General features: G+C 40.9%; 1 protein-coding gene across 7 annotated transcripts in view; it reads left to right on the forward strand.

Moving 5' to 3' along the window:
• The window catches only part of Otol1 (otolin 1), a 144,243-nt gene that overhangs the window by 97,011 nt on the left and 26,720 nt on the right, over positions 1 to 20,512 (forward strand). For 2 of the 7 annotated variants that reach the window (XM_087619504.1, XM_087619502.1), the window contains one exon: positions 5,256 to 5,347. Coding sequence is in view for 1 of the 4 variants with exons in the window: in XM_087619502.1 (XP_087475628.1) it covers positions 5,256 to 5,347 (92 nt within the window). In the remaining 3 variants the exon portion in view is untranslated. 7 annotated transcript variants of the gene reach the window in all.

Consider the following 20,512-nt stretch of genomic DNA (forward strand, 5'->3'; position numbering starts at 1 on the left):
GCAGGACAGCTACATGGTGGTGGGAACAGCTCATATCGTGATCTTCAAGCAGGAGGCAGAGAGAGGGAGAGGGAGGGAGAGGGAGACTGGTAATGGCAGAGTCTTTTGAAACCCCAATGCCTGTTCCTAGTGACACATTTCCTCCATCAAGACCAAACCTCCTAATCCTTCCCAAAGTTCTGTGGATTGGGGTATTTTTAAACATATGAGCTGTTGGCAACCATTCCATTCAAAGCACCACAAGCTGATATATCAGAAAAAGATTTCAGTGTTCCACTTTTAGGAAATGAACTCCCTGACTTTTTATGTCCACTAGTATCTGTTTTATGAAATTGGGTACCCCGTAATTTGGTGTATAAATATTTACAATAGTTTTATGTTCTTGATGAATTGATCCTTTTATTAATAGTGGTTTTCTTTATCTTTTCATTGACTTTGCTGTGAAGTTCATTTTGTCAGTATCAGTATAGTTTTGTTTTTGTTTTTGTTTTTGTTTTCATTCTCTTGATAAGTCGCTTTCCACTATTGGTGTGTTTCTTTGGCAGTGAAGTGTCTTTCACAGAAAGAACAGACAGATTTACTTTTTAAATCTATTCAGGAAGGCTAATTCTACTTATTGGTGAATTGAGTGGTGAATTTATAGTTACATTTAAGATTATTATTGAGATATGCTTAGTAATTTCTGATACTTTGTTGTTTTTCTTCTCGTTGATTGGATTATTGCCTGTTTTTTCACTTTCTCACTATTGATATTCAAAGTTTACTTGTTGTCTTAGTTACTTTCCAGTTTCTGAGGTAAGACTCCATGACTAAGACACTTAAAAAATAAAGTTGAATTTGGGGCTCAGGTTTCCAGGAGGCTAGAGTCTCTGGGCATTATAACATGAAGCCTAGCACCAGGCAGGCAGTCATGGTGTGGTGCAGTAGCTGAAAGCTTGCATCCTGATCCATAAGCACCAGGCGGAGAGAACTAACTGGAAATGAAGTGGGCTTTTGAAATCCTAATGTCTTCCTCTAGTGACATACCTCCCTCCACAGGGCCACATGTCATGTCCTAATTCTTCCCAAATAGTTCGCCAACTGGGGACTAAGCATGCAAATATATGAACCATTCCCATTCAAACCACTGCATCCTTTCACTGTGGTGGTGTGAATGTTTGGCCCAGGGCTTGCCACTATTAGGAGGTGTGGCCTTGTTGGAATGGGTGTATCACTGCCAGGGTGGGCAGTAAGATCCTCTTCCTAGCTACATGGGAGCCAATCTTCTCCTATTAGTCTTCAGATGAAGATGTAGAACTCTCAGCTCCTTCTGCACCATGTCTGCCTGGATGCTGTCATGCTCCCACCTTGATGATTAATGGACTGAACCTCTGAACCTGTAAGCTGGCCCCAATTAAATGTTGTCTTCATAAGAGTTGCCTTGGTCATGTTGTCTCTTCACAGTAATGAAACCCTAACTAAGACATTCTCCCTTTTAAGCTTGTAGCTATATTAAAAATCCTCACAGTAACTCAAGAAGGATGACCAAAATGCAAATGCTTCACTCCTTCTTTAAAAGGGGAACAAGAATACCCTTGGGAGGGAATAGGGAGGCAAAGTTTAGAACAGAGACTGAAGGAACAGCCATTCAGAGCCTGCCCCACATGTGGCCCACACATATACAGCCACCCAATTAGACAAGATGGATGAAGCAAAGAAGTGCAGACCGACAGGAACCGGATGTAGATCGCTCCTGAGAGACACAGCCAGAATACAGCAAATACAGAGGCGAATGCCAGCAGCAAACCACTGAACTGAGAATAGGACCCCCGTTGAAGGAATCAGAGAAAGAACTGGAAGAGCTTGAAGGGGCTTGAGACCCCAAAAGTACAACAATGCTAAGCAACCAGAGCTTCCAGGGACTAAGCCACTACCCAAAGACTATACATGGACTGACCCTGGACTCTGACCTCATAGGTAGAATGAATATCCTAGTAAGAGCACCAGTGGAAGGGGAAGCCCTGGGTCCTGTCAAGACTGAACCCCCCAGTGAACAGGATTGTTGGTGGTAAGGGGAGGAGGATGGGAAGGGGAACACCAATATAGAAGGGGAGAGGGAGGGGTTAGGGGTATGTTTGCTTGGAAACCGGGAAAGGTAATGACAATTGAAGTGTAATTAAGAAATAACCAATTTAATAAAGATGGAGAAAAGGAAAAAAAAAAGAAGAAAAAAAATCCTCACAGTAAACCAGTGTATTGTTTGAATGAAAAAGGTTCCCATAGGATCATGTATTTCAGCATAGTGGTTTACTGTATTGGAAATGATGAATTTCCTAGTTGCTCCCCTTTGTTTATCTATTCTTCTTAGGGAATTTATTGTTTCCTTTGCTTTTGTCATTAAGACCATCTTTCTTCCTTTTCTGTATATATTATTCCTTTAAGCATCTTCTGCAATGTTGGTTTGGTAGTTGCAAATTGACTTAGTTTTTACTTCCTTTGAAATATTCTCATTGTCAATCAAAGCAGACTTGCTAGAAATAGCACTGCTAATTGAAAATTATTAATCTCCCCGACTTGAAATATATTAATCTAAACTTTGAATCTTGTTAGTGTGACACCTGGTATTTTCCTCATATTTCTGCTTTTGTGAGTTTGTGTTTTTTTAAGTGTTTAATATTATTTGCTGTGTATTTTGACATCATTACTATACTGTGTCAAGGAGAAGTTCTGCTCTGGTCATATCTATTTAGGACTCCAAATGCCTCTTATGCTTGGATATCTATTTCTTTCTCTAGATTAGGGAAACTTTCTGTTATAATTTCATGGAATAGATTCTCTATAGCTTATTATTTTAATCTTAGATCATATCTGTAGAATGTTAGGGTTTTTTATCATATCCTAGAGTTCCTAGGAATTTTGCTCATATTCATTTAGTATATTTCTTATTGTTTGATTATAGACTTTCACCAATCTTGTCCTGTATCTCTCACTTTCTTTCATTTGGTTGCATATTCCACTGTGCTTTTCATTTTATTAATTTTCAACAGTTCTATCTGTTTTCTTCCTCCAAAATATCAATTTTTAGATCATCCTGAGACCTATGTCAAAAGAAAAAAAATCATAGATAAAAGGAGGAAATTAAAGTTGTATAGCAAAAATTCTAAGAATTATTAAGAACTATTATAAACTACTTTCTGAAAAATGAACATATACACCAATATATCAACAAAAAGTTGTCACGTTGAACCAGTAACTAAATTTTACTCCCAAAAAATAAGAACCTAGGACTGGGTGGTTTCACTCATAAATCTTTGTCAAGATTTTAGGGAAAAACTAATGTTAATTTTAAAAAATTGTTTCAAAGAAAAGAAATAGAGTGAATTATTCTAAATTTATTTTATGAGGATGTGCTTACCCTGATGACATCCATCAGGCAAAACCAGAGGCCAGCATCCCTGATATTCAACAGGTAAAACCAGAGACCAGAATTCCTGACATATAAGAGACAAAGGTACAGGTCAGCACTCCTGATACATACAAATGCAAAATTTCTCATCAAAATATTCATAAAAGAAATGTAATAATACATCCAAAAGATAACACATCATGGCCAAGTATAATTTATCCCAGGGATGAAACCATAGTTCAACCTACATAAATTGATAAACACAAACCTCAGAAACTTGAGAAAGTTTGGGAAGAACATATATCAAGAGTGGGCAGAGGACATCTGAAGCCACCGAACAAAGAAGGAGAGGTTTTTTCCTCTCACCAGCACTTTCCACTATACCTCTGGAAGTTTCCAGAGCCAGGAAATGTAAAGGCCATTCAACTAGGAACACAGGAGTCGCATTCTCCATTTGCAGATGACATGATTCCATAGAGAGGGGAACAAAAGAATCTCATAAGAATTGCTTAAAAGGACAAATTCAGTATTAGTTGCAGGTTACAAAACCAAACTTACAAAACTCAGTAATTATTTTTTTGCACCAGTAATGAAATTACCAAGAATGCAATCTCATTCTCAGTAGCAGTTAAAAAACAAAGAAAGAAAATAGAAAAATTTCTAACAAATTGAATCAGGGATAAAAAAAAGCCTATACCATGAAAAATTATAAGAACATTAATTTCAAGAAAAGGAGGAAGACAAGAAAAGGAGGAAGACAATGTGTATGGATTGGAAGAATTAATGTTAACTATATAGAACCAGTATAATTCTTATAAAAATATCAATAACATTGCTTAGATAATTGAAAAACAATAATGAAGCTTACATGGATTCATAAATGACTCCAATTAGTCAAACAATCTTGAATGAAAAGGACGAATTTGGAGACATTAGAATACCTGACTCAAAATGTGCTACGATGTTATGGCAGCAGGTACTGGCACGAAGCACACATTGAAAAGTGGAATAAGTTGAGAAATAAATCCTCATATTTATAGCTAACGAGATTTCCATAAAGGCAGAAACAATATACAACAGAGATTGGAGAGTGCCTTCAAAAACTGGTGCTGGGAAATGCAGGTAATAATTCTCTAAGGAGAATAAAGGAACCAGACTGTTACATCTCCCAGGACATAAAACTCAACTCTCAACTGTTAAGATTCTAAACTATGAGGCTAGTATAAAACACAAAACTACTCAGAGCATTTATTTGAACAAAGAGTTTTTACTTCAACCTTAAAACCATGTCTTAAAAAAAGTAAGACTTCCTAAATGAGATCACATTTAAATAAAAAGGGTTTCTGCACATCGAAGCAAATAGTCAGCTGAGGAAAGGAACAGCCTGTGTAACGTGTGCTGCTCTTGCGTGGGCTCCTACAGGCTCGTAAGGAGGTGTGTGAGAGCATGGGGAGACTATGGGTAGCCCTTGCTTCTGTGCACGCTCCGTAAAGGTGAGGCACAGGGGCAGGTTGTTTTAGTCAGTGTTCTATTGCTATGAAGAGGCACCATGGCCATGATAACTATTATAAAGGAGAGAATTTAATTGGGGCTTGCTTATGGTTTCAGAGGTTTAGTCCATTGTCATGGCTGGAAGCATGCTGGCAGGCATAGTCCTGGGGAAGTGTCTGAGGGTACTACATCTAGCTCCATAGGCAGCAGGAAGAGATAGTCACTAGACCTGGCTTAGGTTCTTTTATTTTGTTATTGAGACTAAGAGTTTTGTGTCCTCACTTCTTAGAGTTGTTCCCCCAACACTATCCTATCAAGAGAGTCTGTCATCCAACATCTTCTCTCCTAATCTTTCTTCCCGAATTGCCTTGGATTCCAGGGAGAGCAAAACCTTTCAAGATAGACCCCCACCCACCTGTCCCCAGAAGAAGACAGTTCTCTTTGAAGACGTGGCTGAATTCTGGATCATAGGTAATGATCTTACGGAACTCAGACTGATCCTGTGTACCGACGAGAGTGATCATCAGATTAAGAACTTATGGACCACTTTGCAGGACTGTCTTGCAGGACTTGGTCTGAGGCAGCGGTGGCTCGTTGATGGGTGAGATCACACCCTGATGGGGCTGCTAATTACCAATATCCATTGGACCTGCTTAAACCTAACCCCACCCATGTCTGTACCCCAAGGGTGGCCTCAGAGTCACTGGACTCCTTTCTTTCTCATTGATAGGTATCCATGCTGAATAAACCATTGTTCTCTGTTTCCCACTGATATTCGCCCCTTTAATTGGGCTACAGGAATCAGTGGCCAAGCTTAGCTTCTTGGGGCTCCTGGAGCCCAGGATTTTATGATAAAAACTCAGCTAACAAGATCACCTTTTGAACACGATGGCTCAACTATACATACCTGTTGCCTTATGTCCTAATTATTTTTTTCTATTTTTAATTTAAAGCTTATTCTAACACCCCAAAGAAGGCACCACTGAACTCTTTAATACGTTCTTTCTCACCTGGCTATGTTCATTAAATCTCTGTTCTCTGCCTTTTACCATCATGCTCCTTTTAATTGGTATATTGTGGATGGGTGGCCCAGCGTACTCCGTGGGGGCTCCTGGAGCTGTGACTTGTTCACTAAAACCCAAGCAACTAAACGAGAAAGAAGCTGTGGCAGATGTGCAGTTGGATACTGGGCAGCCCAAAATAGTAATAAATAATTGATACAGGTATCAACATAAACACATATAGAAATGTTATACTATTGAAAGAAGCAAAGTTATAAATAGCACATACTGTATAATTCAGTTAATTATAATTTTATAAAATGAAAGTGTATGTAGGTTGACATGAGGCTGATGTGGTGGCTGGGAGGAGGAAATGGTTACAGGTGCGTACTTGAAAGCTTTTGGAGGTGAACATCCATCCTCTTGTTTGTGGTGCTGGCTTTATGAATATATCTGCATATTAGAACACCTCAAATAGTATGCTTTAGATGTGTACAGTTAATACATATTTCAAAAGGTGTAAAACAAGAGAAAATAAACAATGAGAATTAAAAATTTATATTCTCTTGCCTAGAGTACTTTTAAAAACTTGGTATTATATAAGTATTTATGCATTATATATGAATTTGCAGAGTAGTTGTTTTCTTCATCCTGAAAATTTTATTGTGCCGTGGTAAAAAAATATTTAGCTGTCAGTAATTTATTATACAACATGCCATATCAAAATCTGCATAAGCAAAATGCTTTCTTTAAATTAGAGAGCAATCAAAAGGAGAGATCTTTAATGATTTCTTAATGTCATTAAGCATTGTTCAACTTCACAGCTGAGGGTTTGTTTTTTCCATTTTTGGATTTTAGTCAGTTTTCCCTTTTTCCTATTATAAAAAGGGAGTCCCAGGAAGCTGGTCATAGGCAGAAAATTAGTCTGTTCTGTGTGAAGTAAGCCAGAGCCTAAAGCTGTAGTACACTGAATCTTCAACTACTCAGTTATACCAGTAAAAGGTGAATGCAGTTACTAGAAGATGAACAATATGAAACTATTCCAGTTACTGGGAACCGACACAGCATCCGTTGATGGTAAAAATTAACAAGACAGGAGGTTTCAGTTATGGTTACTGTTGCTGCGATGAAACACCATGACCCAAAACAAGTAGAGGAGGAAAGGGTTTATTTGACTTACACCTCCACGTCACAGCCCATCATTGGAGGATAGGAACTCAAACAGAGCAGGATCAGATGTGGGGACCATGGATGGGTATTGCTTTCTGGCTTGCTCCCCATAGCTTGCTCAGCCTGCTTTCTTATAGAACGTAGGACCACCAGTCTAGGGATGACAACACCTCCTACATCAATTACTAATTAAGAAAATGTCCTATTGCCTACAGCCCAATCTTATGGAGGCATTTTCTTAACTATCGTTCCCTTCTCTCAGATGACTCTAGTTTGCGTGAAGTTGGAATAAAACTATCCAACACATGGGTCAACTATTGTAATAGGAGATAACTAATGCTTGTCTTTCCTATGACACACACATTTCCTCCACCTATATTATTTTCTGTAGTGAGTAGGTATCAGTTATGACCTCTGGAATAAGGTGGGTACTCAAATAAAACTGGCTGCTGGAAGATTTTGGGATTCTGACCAACCTTCAGTGCATTGTAAACCCTGTGTGTTTGGAGACAACTCTGATTTGATATTTCACATTTCTGAAACCTTTTATTTTTTTCTTTTACTTTTTTGAAAATAGATTTCTTTTCCTCACACAATGAATTCTGATTATATTTTCTTCTCTCTCCATTCCTCCCAGTTTCTACCCACTGCCTCCTATCTGGATCCATCCCCTTTCTGTCTCTTATTACAAAACAAACAGGCTTTAAGGGATAATAATAAAATAAAACATAGTAGGTATAATAAAAACTAACATTGGAATAGGACAAAACAAACAGACAGAAAGGAGCCCAAGTGTCGGCACAAGAAACAGAGACCCACTGTTTGTACACTCAGGAATCCCATAAAAACACTAAATTGGAGGCCATAATAAGCCTGTAGGGTAAAAGGAGAGGAGAAACACACACACACACACACACACACACACACACACACACACACACACACATCATATATACATGTGTATGCATACATGTATATGTATGTACACACATATGTATATATAAATATATATCTGTGTATGTACATATTATTTATGTATATATAATATGTATATGTATATTTGCTGTAGGAAGAAGCTTTTCTGATGATGGTTGAGCAAGGCCCAGATCTGTGAGTATGACAGAATGACATTGGAAGTCATATTATTACTATATTAAAAAATTTTAAAACCAGTATTATTTGAATTTACCCTAGATTCCTGGGCTATCTATTCTCAGGGTCTTGGTTACCCAAGCAGTGTCCAGGGATAGATCCCATCGAGTGCAGTGGTATCATGTGAGCAAAGTGAAATTATTTTTCTTGGAGGGTGTGTGAATGTATGAGCACCATAAAAAATGCCCCTTAGATGCAAAAATGGCTTAGTCAGGATCCCCACTATGCCCAAAGTTGCACCTGATAACCAGAACTAGGTGACATCACTCCCTCAAGGTAACCAGACACAGTCCTAGAACTCCATGACACCCACTGGACTGTATATAAACAGAGACCAAGAGCAATGCTCTGCCCTGCACATCTAGAGGGACAGCATCTTGCAGCTGGTGAGTCTTTCCTAGAATCCCTACCCTCAAGTCAGAGGCTTCTGTTACAGTCTGGACCTGACCTTTATTTAGCTAAGATACATCACACAGGCAAGCAGCTTTGGGGAAACGGGCTTAGGAATTTAGAGTTTGAACCTTGTGTGATGACCTTCAACATAATAAAAATGTAACGTTTGCTGTCCTAACTACCTATATCCACTTTCTTACTCTTGACAAGGGTGAAGTTTCAAGACAGAGTTTTACTCTGTAGTCTAGGCTGGCCTCAAACTCAGATAGCTGCAGCTTCTGCCTCCTGAATTAAAGGCGTGCTTTTTAAAACGGAATTTATAACTCAAAGAGAAGCATAAGGACAGGAAGATTTGAAAATTCCACAGCTGGGCCATGTGTAGAGGAAACTGGCATTTAGGAAGGAAAGATGATTAATATTGGCAGAAAACAGTGGGTGACTGCCGATCAATGAAAATAAGGCATTTAGAGGTCTCAAGCTGCCCCTCATGGGACAGGCTCAGTGTGAGGCCTCGAGAGCACAATTTTCATACAAACTCCCTGGATTCTAGCACAGAGTGTCTACATGTATGTCCGGATAAAGCTAGTAGTCCCCGGAAAACACCGACGATAAGTTCAGGTACTATATCCTAGGAAGGCCTTGATCAGCGACGCAACTACTAGACACTGTTCCTTTTAGTTTCTTGTTTTCCTTCTGGTAGAACTTTACCATGGCAGGGGAGAGCCCTCTCCCCTCTCCTGGTTTTCCCGTGAGTTCTTCCACTTGGACCCACCAGCCAATCAGAATTCCTATATTCACTCACATTAACCAATCAGAATTCCTATATTCACTCACATTAACCAACCAGGTTCACCCCGACTTGCTCCACAGTACTGTGTGTCAACTCATTTTCAAAAGCGTTCCCTGACAGGGAGCGGTCACTCTGCTTTTCAATAAACTTAGCTTGTTTGCCCTTTATCCATTGGCTTTGTAGTGGACAGCAAACTCTGACTCAAAACAGGCCACTGGGGCATAAATTTTAGCACCAGCATCAGAGTGCTTCATTTGAACGTGTCTCCCTCAGTTCACATGTTAGAAACATAATCCTCACCACTGCAGAGATGAGCAGAAGCTCAGCCTTTAAGAAGTGTTAAGGTCATGGCGAGCATTATAAACAGAAATGGTTATCAGGGAGCGGCTTGCTGATAAGCAAGGTGAGTTCAACACCCACCCCCCACCCCCCATGTTTTCTAGTGTTCTTTTGTAACTTCTACCTGGTCCATGGGATGGTAAACCAAGAAAACCCTTCCACAGACACAAGTCTCCCCAAGTCTAAGTTGCTGAAAGCCTGAGTTTATTTGGTTTACTTATCAGTGGCTCAAAACCAGTTACATCATTAAAGAGACCCACCCGTCATGGGTGATGACCTCTTAGAAGCTGCATTTTAAAGTCTTGTTTTCATTTAACCTTCTACACCCTAAATGACCTAGCATATCCTGAGACAAAGTCTAGCTCGGAGGGACAGAGGAGTTGTGAGCTCTAAGGAGACTCCCTCTTTCTCCCCTCCTTCTACTGGGGAGTGCCACACCCCATCACCTCTGTGGTAGACAAGTGAATGCCTGCACTGCTCTTCACTGCTCAGACTGTGGAGGGAAGGTTATCTCCTCCATGATGGTAGGGGATGGTCATGTTCATCTGCAGGAAAAATCCTCACTACAATATCTGCCCATTAGGTACCATCCAGATCAATCCCAGTCCTCCCTTCAGGAGTTCAAGAGTGAGCCACACCTGCAGGAATGGCTCCAGGACAGACTAAACTAAAGGCCCCCAGCTTCCCCAAGGCACAGCTGAAACACTTTCCTAATAAAGCTTGCCAAATTCTTTCTCTTTTTTTTTTTTTCGGAGCTGGGGATCGAACCCAGGGCCTTGTGCCTGCTAGGCAAGCGCTCTACCGCTGAGCTAAATCCCCAACCCAAGCTTGCCAAATTCTTAACTCTTCTATCTGAAGCAAACTCAAATAGAGAATGTTAATTATCCCTATTGAATGTCTTTTAGAAAGATTTCTGTCTGCTTTTCCCATAGTGAAATAGGCACATGTAATGGACGTTACCGAGAAGAACACAATGCAGGCATTCTGACTCAAGGTAACCTCATTCTCTCACCTGAAAGCAGGGGAAAGGTAACTTACATGTCTGGAATGAAGGAGCTTGTTTGGAAGAATCTCCCTCACAGGGGCTGGGGATTTAGCTCAGTGGTAGAGCGCTTACCTAGGTAAGCGCAAGGCCCTGGGTTCGGTCCCCAGCTCCGGAAAAAAAAAAAAAAAAAAAAAAGAATCTCCCTCACAGAGAAAACCAACTTTCCAAGATATGAACAGTTCTGCCTTTGTAAAACCAAACTGCAGCCACTCTTGAGAGAAGCGACGCTCTCAGTGAATCTTTCATAAAGACATTAGAAAGCATCTTTTTATGTTAGAAATTACTTAAAGGTTTTAATTTTATACATTTACTTTTAAAAGACACACTATCTGCCCAGAATTCAAAGTACACCAAGATGCTCCCTGTCCCACCTTGTTCTTGGGAGCGACCTCTCTTACTGGTGGTTTGTTCTTCCAAGGGATCATGGCAGAATCCAGGACAGCAGGTAGTGGCACTTGTCTTTGGAAGATTCTAGATCAACGTCTTCCCCTGAAAACCTCCTCAGATATTAAGACTGTTGTTCTCCGATTTCTATCCTCCCTGACCTGCCACGCCCTGTCTGTTGTGGTCTGCAATCTCACTGTGACTCACGTTTCTCTCACAGGTCCCCCTCTGTGAGATGCTGTTTATCTTCGCTCTAAGCTGCAGCTTTGTTCTACGGACTGCAATGTTTACTAGATTTTATTGCCTTCCCTTCCTCAGTATATTTGCTCATTTATTCTGAGTTTTAAAGTTTTGCCGAGATTATGCACTTGATACTAAAAAGCTCGTATAGAGAATCAAGAACCGTAAAGGGTCTGAGATCTTAACCTACTTGCAAAGCAACACATTAGCCTCCCACAGTCTAATGGATTCTGGTAGAAGAAATGAGACTCCTGGGTCAAAGACAAAGCACAATTTATTGCTCAGAGCAGCAGCAGGAATCAGGGCGTCAGTGTTTGTGCCACTTTCCCAAGCACTGGTCCCTACAGTGTGACATCAAAGGGTAAATGATACTTCTTATGTAGTTTAGTGTGCAGCTAAGGATCCCCAGGCTTCTATGCCAGGGAGTAAACTTACATGGCGTTTTCCTGAAGGGAAGCTCTTTATTATACTGAGTAGTAGGCAAGCTTGCCCGTTAGTCTGGAGGAAACACTATTTGTCTTCCAGTGCTGCTTACATAAACATTCTTGAGAATGTAGTTCACCACACAGAAGGTCCATTCTTCCATTTATAAGATTTCAGAAATGTTCCTCCTGCTCCAGTCCCCTTCTCATATTTTGATTCATGATTATTTATTCTTTTTTCCCTTTACTAGGGAGATTATCTGCCCCACCACACCCTGTAGTCAATACTTCTGTTGGTCTATAGATTGTAGTTCGGTTATCATTGACTTAACAGCTAATATCCATGTAAGTTAATACACGCTGTATTTGTCTTTCTGGGTCTGGGGTACTGTGAGACCAAAACAGGACCAAGAATAATACACCTTGTAAGTTAGAGGGAGGCCAGAACAGGAAAAATGGACCTTGAAAGCTAAGGGTTCTGTTTGCAGCCTGCTTGTCCTATGTTTGCTTGGCCAACTTGCATTTGTGAGCAGGAGGTACGTGGCACCTGCATTTGTGAGCAGGAAGTATATGGCAGGAAATACAACAGGATCTATGTTTGCCCCCAATTAGATGTAGGCACAAGATATGTAGGCAGGAAATATATATGTTAGGATGTGTGCTTGGCCCTGATTGGACCCGATGGGGAGACATGGTGAATTGTGGTTTTTGCCTTTTTAACCCCTGCAAAATGTGACTCATGGTCATTTTCGGAGCCAGAGGCAGACCTGACCAGAGTCTTTCCTGGCCTGTGTTTAATTTGCCTTTAAGTTGTCTTTGTCTCTTATTTTCTGCCCTCCCCCCCCATCCCTGGAACAAATAAATCTCCTGTGTGGTGAGAACTTAATCTCGTGGTGTCTTGTGCTGATACCAGTCCTTTCAATCCACACACACACACAGTAAGTGAAAAGCAACTGTTTTCCTGTGTTAGTTGCAGATATAATTCAGCCATGATTTTTGCCACTTTACAAATTTACAACGGTTTGTTCCTCAGTTCTGTCTGAAATCTTACCTTTCTATCCACATTTTCACCAACATTCTTGTCATAACTACTTAAAATGCTTCACAATTTTCCGGCAGTTCTGTACTTTTGAGTCCTTATGAGAATTGTCCTTAACCCTTGGTTCTAAACAATTCTACCTTCCTTCCTTCCTTCCTCCCTTCCTTCCTTCCTTCCTTCCTTCCTTCCTTCCTTCCTTCCTTTCTTCCTTCCTTCCTTCCTTCCCCATCACCAAATTCTTCTAGCCTCTACTTGTGGCCAAGTTCTAATGTTGCCTTCACATTCTCAGACATTTGCAATACAAACAGCCCCACACCTTGGTACCGATTTTCGCCTTAGCCTATATGTTTTTGTAACAGAATAGCATAGGCTGTGTGAACTATAAATTGTAGACATTTATTAATATTTCTCATGATTTCAGAAGTCCAAGGTCTAGGGGTCCACATCTGGTAAGGGCCTTATTGCTGTGTCATATCATGAACAAGGCAGAAGAGCATATAGGGAACAGACACACACACACACACACACACACACACACACACACACACACACACACATGTACACACATTATGTATGTGTGTAGTTGTGTCTGGGGGTACATGTGTTTGTGTATGCATGTGGAGGTTAGAGTGATGCATGAGAAATCAGGACAAAACTCTTCTGGGTAAGAGAATAGAGTCTCTGGCCTCTGTAGAGGTTCTTGGTCTCATTAATGAGAGAATCTAAGAATGGACTCAAGTGGATAATTTTATTAGAATGTAAAAGAAGAAACCCAGGGCAAGCAAGGCTATAAACTCCAGCGGCTATGCAGAGGAGAAGTGGAGGAGATGTTTATTCTAGGATGGAGGTCAGACACATGGTGGACATACAGCATATGGTGGAAGGGGACCTTTGCAGAGAGGAAGAAAGTCTCAGAAAGGTAAGTGCAGGTCTTGCAGGCCCCTGAAAGAAAGAGAAAAGAGAAAGCAAAAGATGCACTCTTCTGACTCAGGCTTTGGAAGGCAGGCAGACCCAGCTGAAGCTTACTCAGCTCAGAGGCTGGTGGGCTGGGATTCTAGGAAGGGAAAGTACAGATCCCATTAAAGTAAAAACTCATTCCTTCTGTTTCCTTTGACTAAGGTGAGAGAGCCTTCCTCAGTAGGAGTCTCTTGGCCAGTTGATTGACCTGGTCCAGCTGGAATGTTAGTCTCTAGAAAGACCAGTGATTCTGCTCTTGTCCCAGAAGGTTTCTCCTGGTGGGTCTTTATTGTTACTCTATCAAGAGGACAGCTTTGGGTCCTTTCTTAGGTGTAGTTCATCTTTTTTGGAGGTAGAGTCTCTCATGGTCTGGGACTTGTCAATCAAGTTAGACTGGCAGGCCTGAGAGGCCCAGGGATCTTCCTGTCTCCATCTCCACAGTGGTGGTCGGTGTGTATCACTACTCCTGACATATTTACACAAGTTCTGAGGGTTGACCTCAGTTCCTTGTACTTGTCTGAGAAACTCTTTACTGGCTCTGTGATTTCCCCTGAATATATATGCCAACATCAAGCTGGGATATTTTTCAAACCATAGCATCTTTTTTTTTTCAAAATAATGAGCCTAACATAATTTATATAGGATAGGTCTCTTTTGGAGTGGCATGGTTTGCACCTCTCTTATCTTTAGGTGCTGTGTCCTGGGCCCCACCACATGGAAATGGCCTTAAGGAAAATGAAGCCGTGAAACAAAAGTACTAGGAACAGTCTCCAAGAAGAATTCATCTTTGGCCTCTGAGCTGCTTACTAGAAAGGCTTCCGCTAATATACCTTGTTCCCATTGGTGCACTGTTTAATGCATCCCACAGGCTTCTGGCTATTTTCATCTCATGTTTGAGTTCTGCACAGAACAGGAGAGAGAAACTGAAAGTACTCTTTTTTTTTTCCTGCTTAAATTTCTTTACAAGGCAATGAGTATTTTATACTTATTCTTCAGAGGATCCGGTAACAAGGGACAGGTGCTTCTTTACCATTTGCGACACGCCTTTGCCTCTATTGCTAGAGAATTAAAGGGAGAGGCTCAGGGATGGAACACAGTGGGCCACACAGAGCCTGTAGAGAGAGGTAAAAGCAACCAAAGCTTAAGTGATCACTCGTAAGGGTACTCAGTATCAGAAAAAAATCAGATCAGTCTATGGATCCATCTTATGCTATTTAAAGATTTGTTCTATATTTATGAGTGTAGTGTACATGTGCCTAGATCCTCTCAAAACCCAGGAGAGGCTTTCAGATCTCCTGGAGCTGCAGTTATAACACAAGTGCCTTTGAACTGCCCACTATGGGTGCTGGGAACTGAACTGCAGCCCCCTGGGAGAGGTGTCAGTGTTCTTAACTTCTGAGTCATCTCACCAGACCCAATACATTTTTTTTTGAGCCAGATTGAACTATAGCAACATAGAACCATTTCCATGCATATGATGTCATTCTCTGGTTAAATCAGATAACTGAAAAAGGCTTCAGGTTTAATTAAGATTTTACCATATATTTTAAACACTTAGATATTAATGTATATTAGTGATGGATACACAGCAGCAAACATTAATTGATTTCATAGAAATTTATATTTATATAGATATATATTTATATAAATCTATTAGACTTTAGAAAAATGTATGGTATAAAAGAAACTATTTTTAGTGTTTAAATTGAGTCACTACTGTATTGCAATATTTCAAAGGTCCCTGGTGGGAGATTTGCCTATATTCTGGAACTCCACTTTATTGAAAATAAAACCCTTGCTGTTATAAAAGTTGAATATTTTCAGGAAGCAAAAAGCATTTTCAAATATAAGTGGTTCAAGGAACATTGGGTCCCTTATTGCTTGGATCAATGGGAATAGAGCTAAATGGTTTTAAGAAAAGGCCTGAAGCAACCCAAAGACAATCTTTCTTCTCTTTGGGCAGTTAGCTTGAGTGATGAACAGGTACACAGACGTGGCTAGTTGCTACACATTGACTTTATTTACACATGCAGTTGTAAAATATAAGGAGGAAGCGTTCGGCCATTTACATTGTCTATTATATGCCTTACAGGTTTCTTAGAGTTGGAAACACTTGAGTATTTCTGCAGTATGATTCCTAATAAGAGGGAGAGTAAAACAATTTCATAGCAATTAAAATCTGATCCAGAGTAAAATTAGTTTCAAACAGTTCCAGAACTCCATGTTACCAACTTTTAAATAGGTAATTATAACAGAAAATCACGTTCTTCAAGACAAATGATCTCCTGTTATACGCTGAGCAAGGAAGGTTCCTCCTCTAATTCCTTTCTCTTCTGAGTTTGATCAAAGCACCCAGGGTCAGGCATGCAAACCTGTTACATGAGATACACATCCGGGGGTGGGGGGAGGTCATAGAAAGATACAGAGAACAAGAGTTGAAAGACTGTCTGGACCGCAGCCCTGCAGGACCGAGTTGCTGAGAAGGAAAGAAAGCAGACAGGCTCCTTTGGTTCAGGGTCAGGAATACGATCTGCTTGGGGATGTAGCCATTTCTGAAAGAGCTTTATTCTAGGCGGTTATTGTTTCCCTCCTAATTATGCTGGATAGGTCACAAATGCTACCCCAAAGAGGAACGCAAGGCAGTGTACAAGGTCATCTGGAAATAAATGTATATATTATATGCATGATCTTCTGCTCAAACAAATAATTTTGCCTTGACACATTTTCTTTCCTGTAAAGAGTATTTTACTTTTGTTTATGTGTATGGGTGTCTGTGTGAGTGTGAGTATGGGCCCATGTCCCCGGTGTCTGAGGAGACCAGAAGAGTCTCCCGGATCCTCTGGAGCTGGAGTCAAAGGTGCTGTGAGCCATTTCTTCTGACTGCAACACAGTTTCTGTTTAAACATTTAGTTCATTTAAGCCTGGAAATGTAGTTAGAGATTTTGCACTTGCTTGACAGGCACCTGGCTCTCGTCCCAGTCACTAGCTTGGAAAACTACACCCACCTCCCCAAACAAACTAAACGAAACAAAGTCCCAAACATGGAAGACCCTTGAGTAATCATGGTGATGACCCTTAGAGAAAATATATTGCATACTGCAAAGAGGCTGGCTTTTAGGCTGATTCTTCTATCCCAGAGAGAGTAGAGCGTATCACAAGGACAAGGACAATGTAAGTCAGCCAGAGGCACAACTTAGGGTTGACTTTTGTTCTCGGGTCCCAGATACAAATCCCAACGTGGGGATGGTAGGTTAAAGTGTCCGAGACCTCGAGTGGCTTGGAAAGCTGGTTCTACTGAATCGAATAGCTTCTTACTAAGGCCGCTTACCAAGAGAGAGCTGGGGAGAGAGAGCAAGCGGAGGGGGTGGGGGGGAGCAGAAACAAAGAGACAGAGAGACAGAGACACACAGTCATCTCTCGATTATGTCTTCTTTTTAGGACACCGTTCCCATCAACAGGAACCACTTCCTCGGTATGTAGATATGCCTAGAATCTCTCACTGAATGCAACCTCATTGCGAATGAAACTTTCAGTGTATGAACAGCTGGGAGCACAGCCAATCCACAGAAAGGACATTCGTTATCAAACTAAATTTGAACAGGTTTCTAAGTGTTAAGAATTCCACTTTAAAAGAAATACATAAAAATGACTTAAACAAAGCAATCTATTTCACCAAGGGTAATGCCGATGTGAAGATACACGGTGTAAAACACTAGCACCGCCCAGCGCCGCCAGTGCACAGTGAGTTGAAATTGTCCACCAACTTCTTGGAAAACATTATTTTCAATTTCATTAAATGTAAGTAAAGATAATGATTTATAAGTACAGCCACATATATTTTATCAGCATTACCAAGGGCTCAGGCAATGAGGTGTTTTAAGCTATCTAAGTTTAGTGGTACATAAATCCATCCAGTGCCAGCATGCCAAGGAGTGGAAAGAATTACAGGCCGGCATGAATTCCTAATGTGACTCAGCCTAGTTCGTGGCACATGCTGAGTGCTCTCAAGTGAATTGATGAAGAGTTCTGTGGGCTACACACTTTTAAACTTTGGCTCAAGGTTGTTACTTGTACAAAAAGGAGAGGGAGAAAGAGAGAGACAGAGACAAAGACAGAGATACACAGAGAGACAGAGAGACAGAGACACACACAGCCATCTCTCAATTATGTCTTCTTTTAGGGCATCACTCCTACCCATAGGAATTGCATCCTCATTATGTAGATACATTTAGAAGCTCTCACTAAATACAACTGCACTTCGAATGAAACTTTCAGTGTATAAAGGACTGGGGACTCAGAAAGAAGGAAAGGGTAAAAAACCACAGACACGTGGGAAAACTGAGGAGCCATGTGAGCTCAGCTTTCAGACCAGCCACATCCGAGTTCGAGTGTTAGCTGCTCGATCTAATCCTCCCTGACAGGTTAGCTTGAGAAAAAAAGAAAAAGAAAACAGAAAATTAACCACGTCTGTGTTCTGCTAGCTTATAAAGTGGGGACTTGCCTCACCAGGTTTTATTAACAAGGCTACTACTAATAGAATGTGGTTATTAATGTGTTTATATTTAATAGTCCCATATAGCCTTTCAGGTTTACGATAGACATGAATCTTTGCTCATTTAGTTTCTCTTTTTCTATCTTTGAGCTCAAAGGCTGTTGTTTCAGGCAGATAAGACAGAAGAGAAAGAATGGTCAGAGCAGCTGGTCGACTTCCCTCCAGCAGGGGGCGGCATGCACTAGGCAGACAGCTCAGCAGAAGCAGATCCCAGTTGGGAGCTGATGTGGGTGAGAGGGTAGTGTCAGAGACTCTTCTAGTAGTGAGAGCTAGCTCACCTGTCTTGAGAAGCGTAAGTCGGGCTGGAATCCAGGTCGAATCACAGGCCTGTTCAGGTTCTAGTTCTGTCTATGGAAGTGACAGTACCACAGGCAACAGGTGTGAGGTCTCAGGGCAGTGTCTTGAACATTAGTACATTTCTAAGAAGTGACATCATCCTAGGGCCATCCACTCACTACCTGGTGGCTCTATACCTTTAAGTTTGGAAAACTCTGTAGCTTTGAGTAGCCATATCTGTAGATCCTGCCTCAGATTCCAAGGTGAGACCTTTTCTTTTATTCCTGTGTTCTTCTTTGTCTTAAATAAAAGATTTACTTGTTTTTATTCTATATGTAGGAGTGTTTGCTTGCATGTATATATGTGTTGAACCAAGTGTTGTGCCTGATCCCCAAGGAGGCAAAAACAAAACCCTCAACATCAAAAACCAAACCAAACCAAACAATCCAGCCCAAACAAACAAACAAAGACCCCAAATCAACAAAGAAACAAATAGAGAAAACAAAACTCCTACTAGTGGAAGTACAAACTGTTGTGCTTCTACAAGTGGGTGCTGGGAACCACCCTAGGTCATCTGAAAGAGCAAGGAGTACTCTTGGTTGCATAATCATCTCTCCAGCCCCTTGTCCTTCATAACAAACACTTCTGTGATTCTGATTTAAGCGACCTCACGACAGGTTCCATGTGAGCTTAAATCCAGATAGCTAGCTCAAAGCTGTTTCATAGAAACTCTTTGTATGCTCAGTAATGAACGCAGGAAAATAGTCGTGTCAACATTTTCCTGAGTTTAAAGATTGGAAAGAGTTTGAATAGCCCTCACTTGATGGACAGCCAATGAAAGTATAACACATTCACTTAATAGAATTCTATGCAACAATTAAAGGGACGAAGGCAGATGTTCTTATTAGCATTTTCTAAGACTTAATGTTCTGCTGTGGAAAAGTCTCTGAGACAAGCAGCTTAGAGAAAGCAAGCTGCAGAACAAGATGGCCTGTGAATTATTTATTAAACACATGGTGAGCACCAGAACCTACGTCTAATGGGTGGACGTGAGAATATGTAGACAGAGTATAAATACATGAAAAGGGGCTGGAATGACTCACATGTGATAATAGTGTTCATTCAGAGTCGGGGAAAGGAAAGGGTGATTGAGACACTCTTGTAATGTTCATGTGTTTACAGAGAAAATAAATGTATATTACCTGTATAAACCAAGAAAAGACCTAGCTCAAATCCACCCTATTTATAGGTGAAGAGGTGGACATTCGCCTGCAGGAGTCTCAGACTCAATGGTGACTTGACTGCTTGTCCCAGCCCCTGACCAGGCATTTTAAAGTAGAGTTGCGGTAGCTTTGCTCCTACCTTCAGCACCAGGAGGTAGTGGGTGCTAAAGGGAAAGAAGCAGCTGGGCTAGGCAGGACCATTCTGCGAGCTTGTCTGCTTAGGCGTGAATGCTCAGCTCAACAATAACACACGAAGGAGGTAGATCGCATTCACAATCCTCATTAATGTATTGTGAGCAAATGACTGTGTTGCCGTTCGATCAGCATAGCCTCAGAATTCCCTCCAACTGGATAAGCTGTCAGGGAAGCCGGATGATAATTAGAAACACACTTCGTAACTCACTGCTAGTAATCAGTCTATCAAATTAGTGGAAGTCTTATAGGCACAATTTCTCAAAGGACATAATTGGAAAGTGTTCTTGAGTAGAGAATGAGAAGCAGAGAATTTACATAAAGCAAATGGATCATGGTGTCTGGTTAAACTAGCTGGCGGCATCCATCTTGTAATCAGGAGTCCACTTCCTCTAATAGTCCCACTCCCTCAGCTGAGCATATACAAACCATAACAAGTATGACGATGCCTGTTTTACAAA

The sequence above is a fragment of the Rattus norvegicus genome, chromosome 2 (genome assembly GCF_021556685.1).
Source record: "Rattus norvegicus strain SHRSP/BbbUtx chromosome 2, alternate assembly SHRSP_T2T, whole genome shotgun sequence".
NCBI classification, from domain to species: domain Eukaryota; kingdom Metazoa; phylum Chordata; class Mammalia; order Rodentia; family Muridae; genus Rattus; species Rattus norvegicus.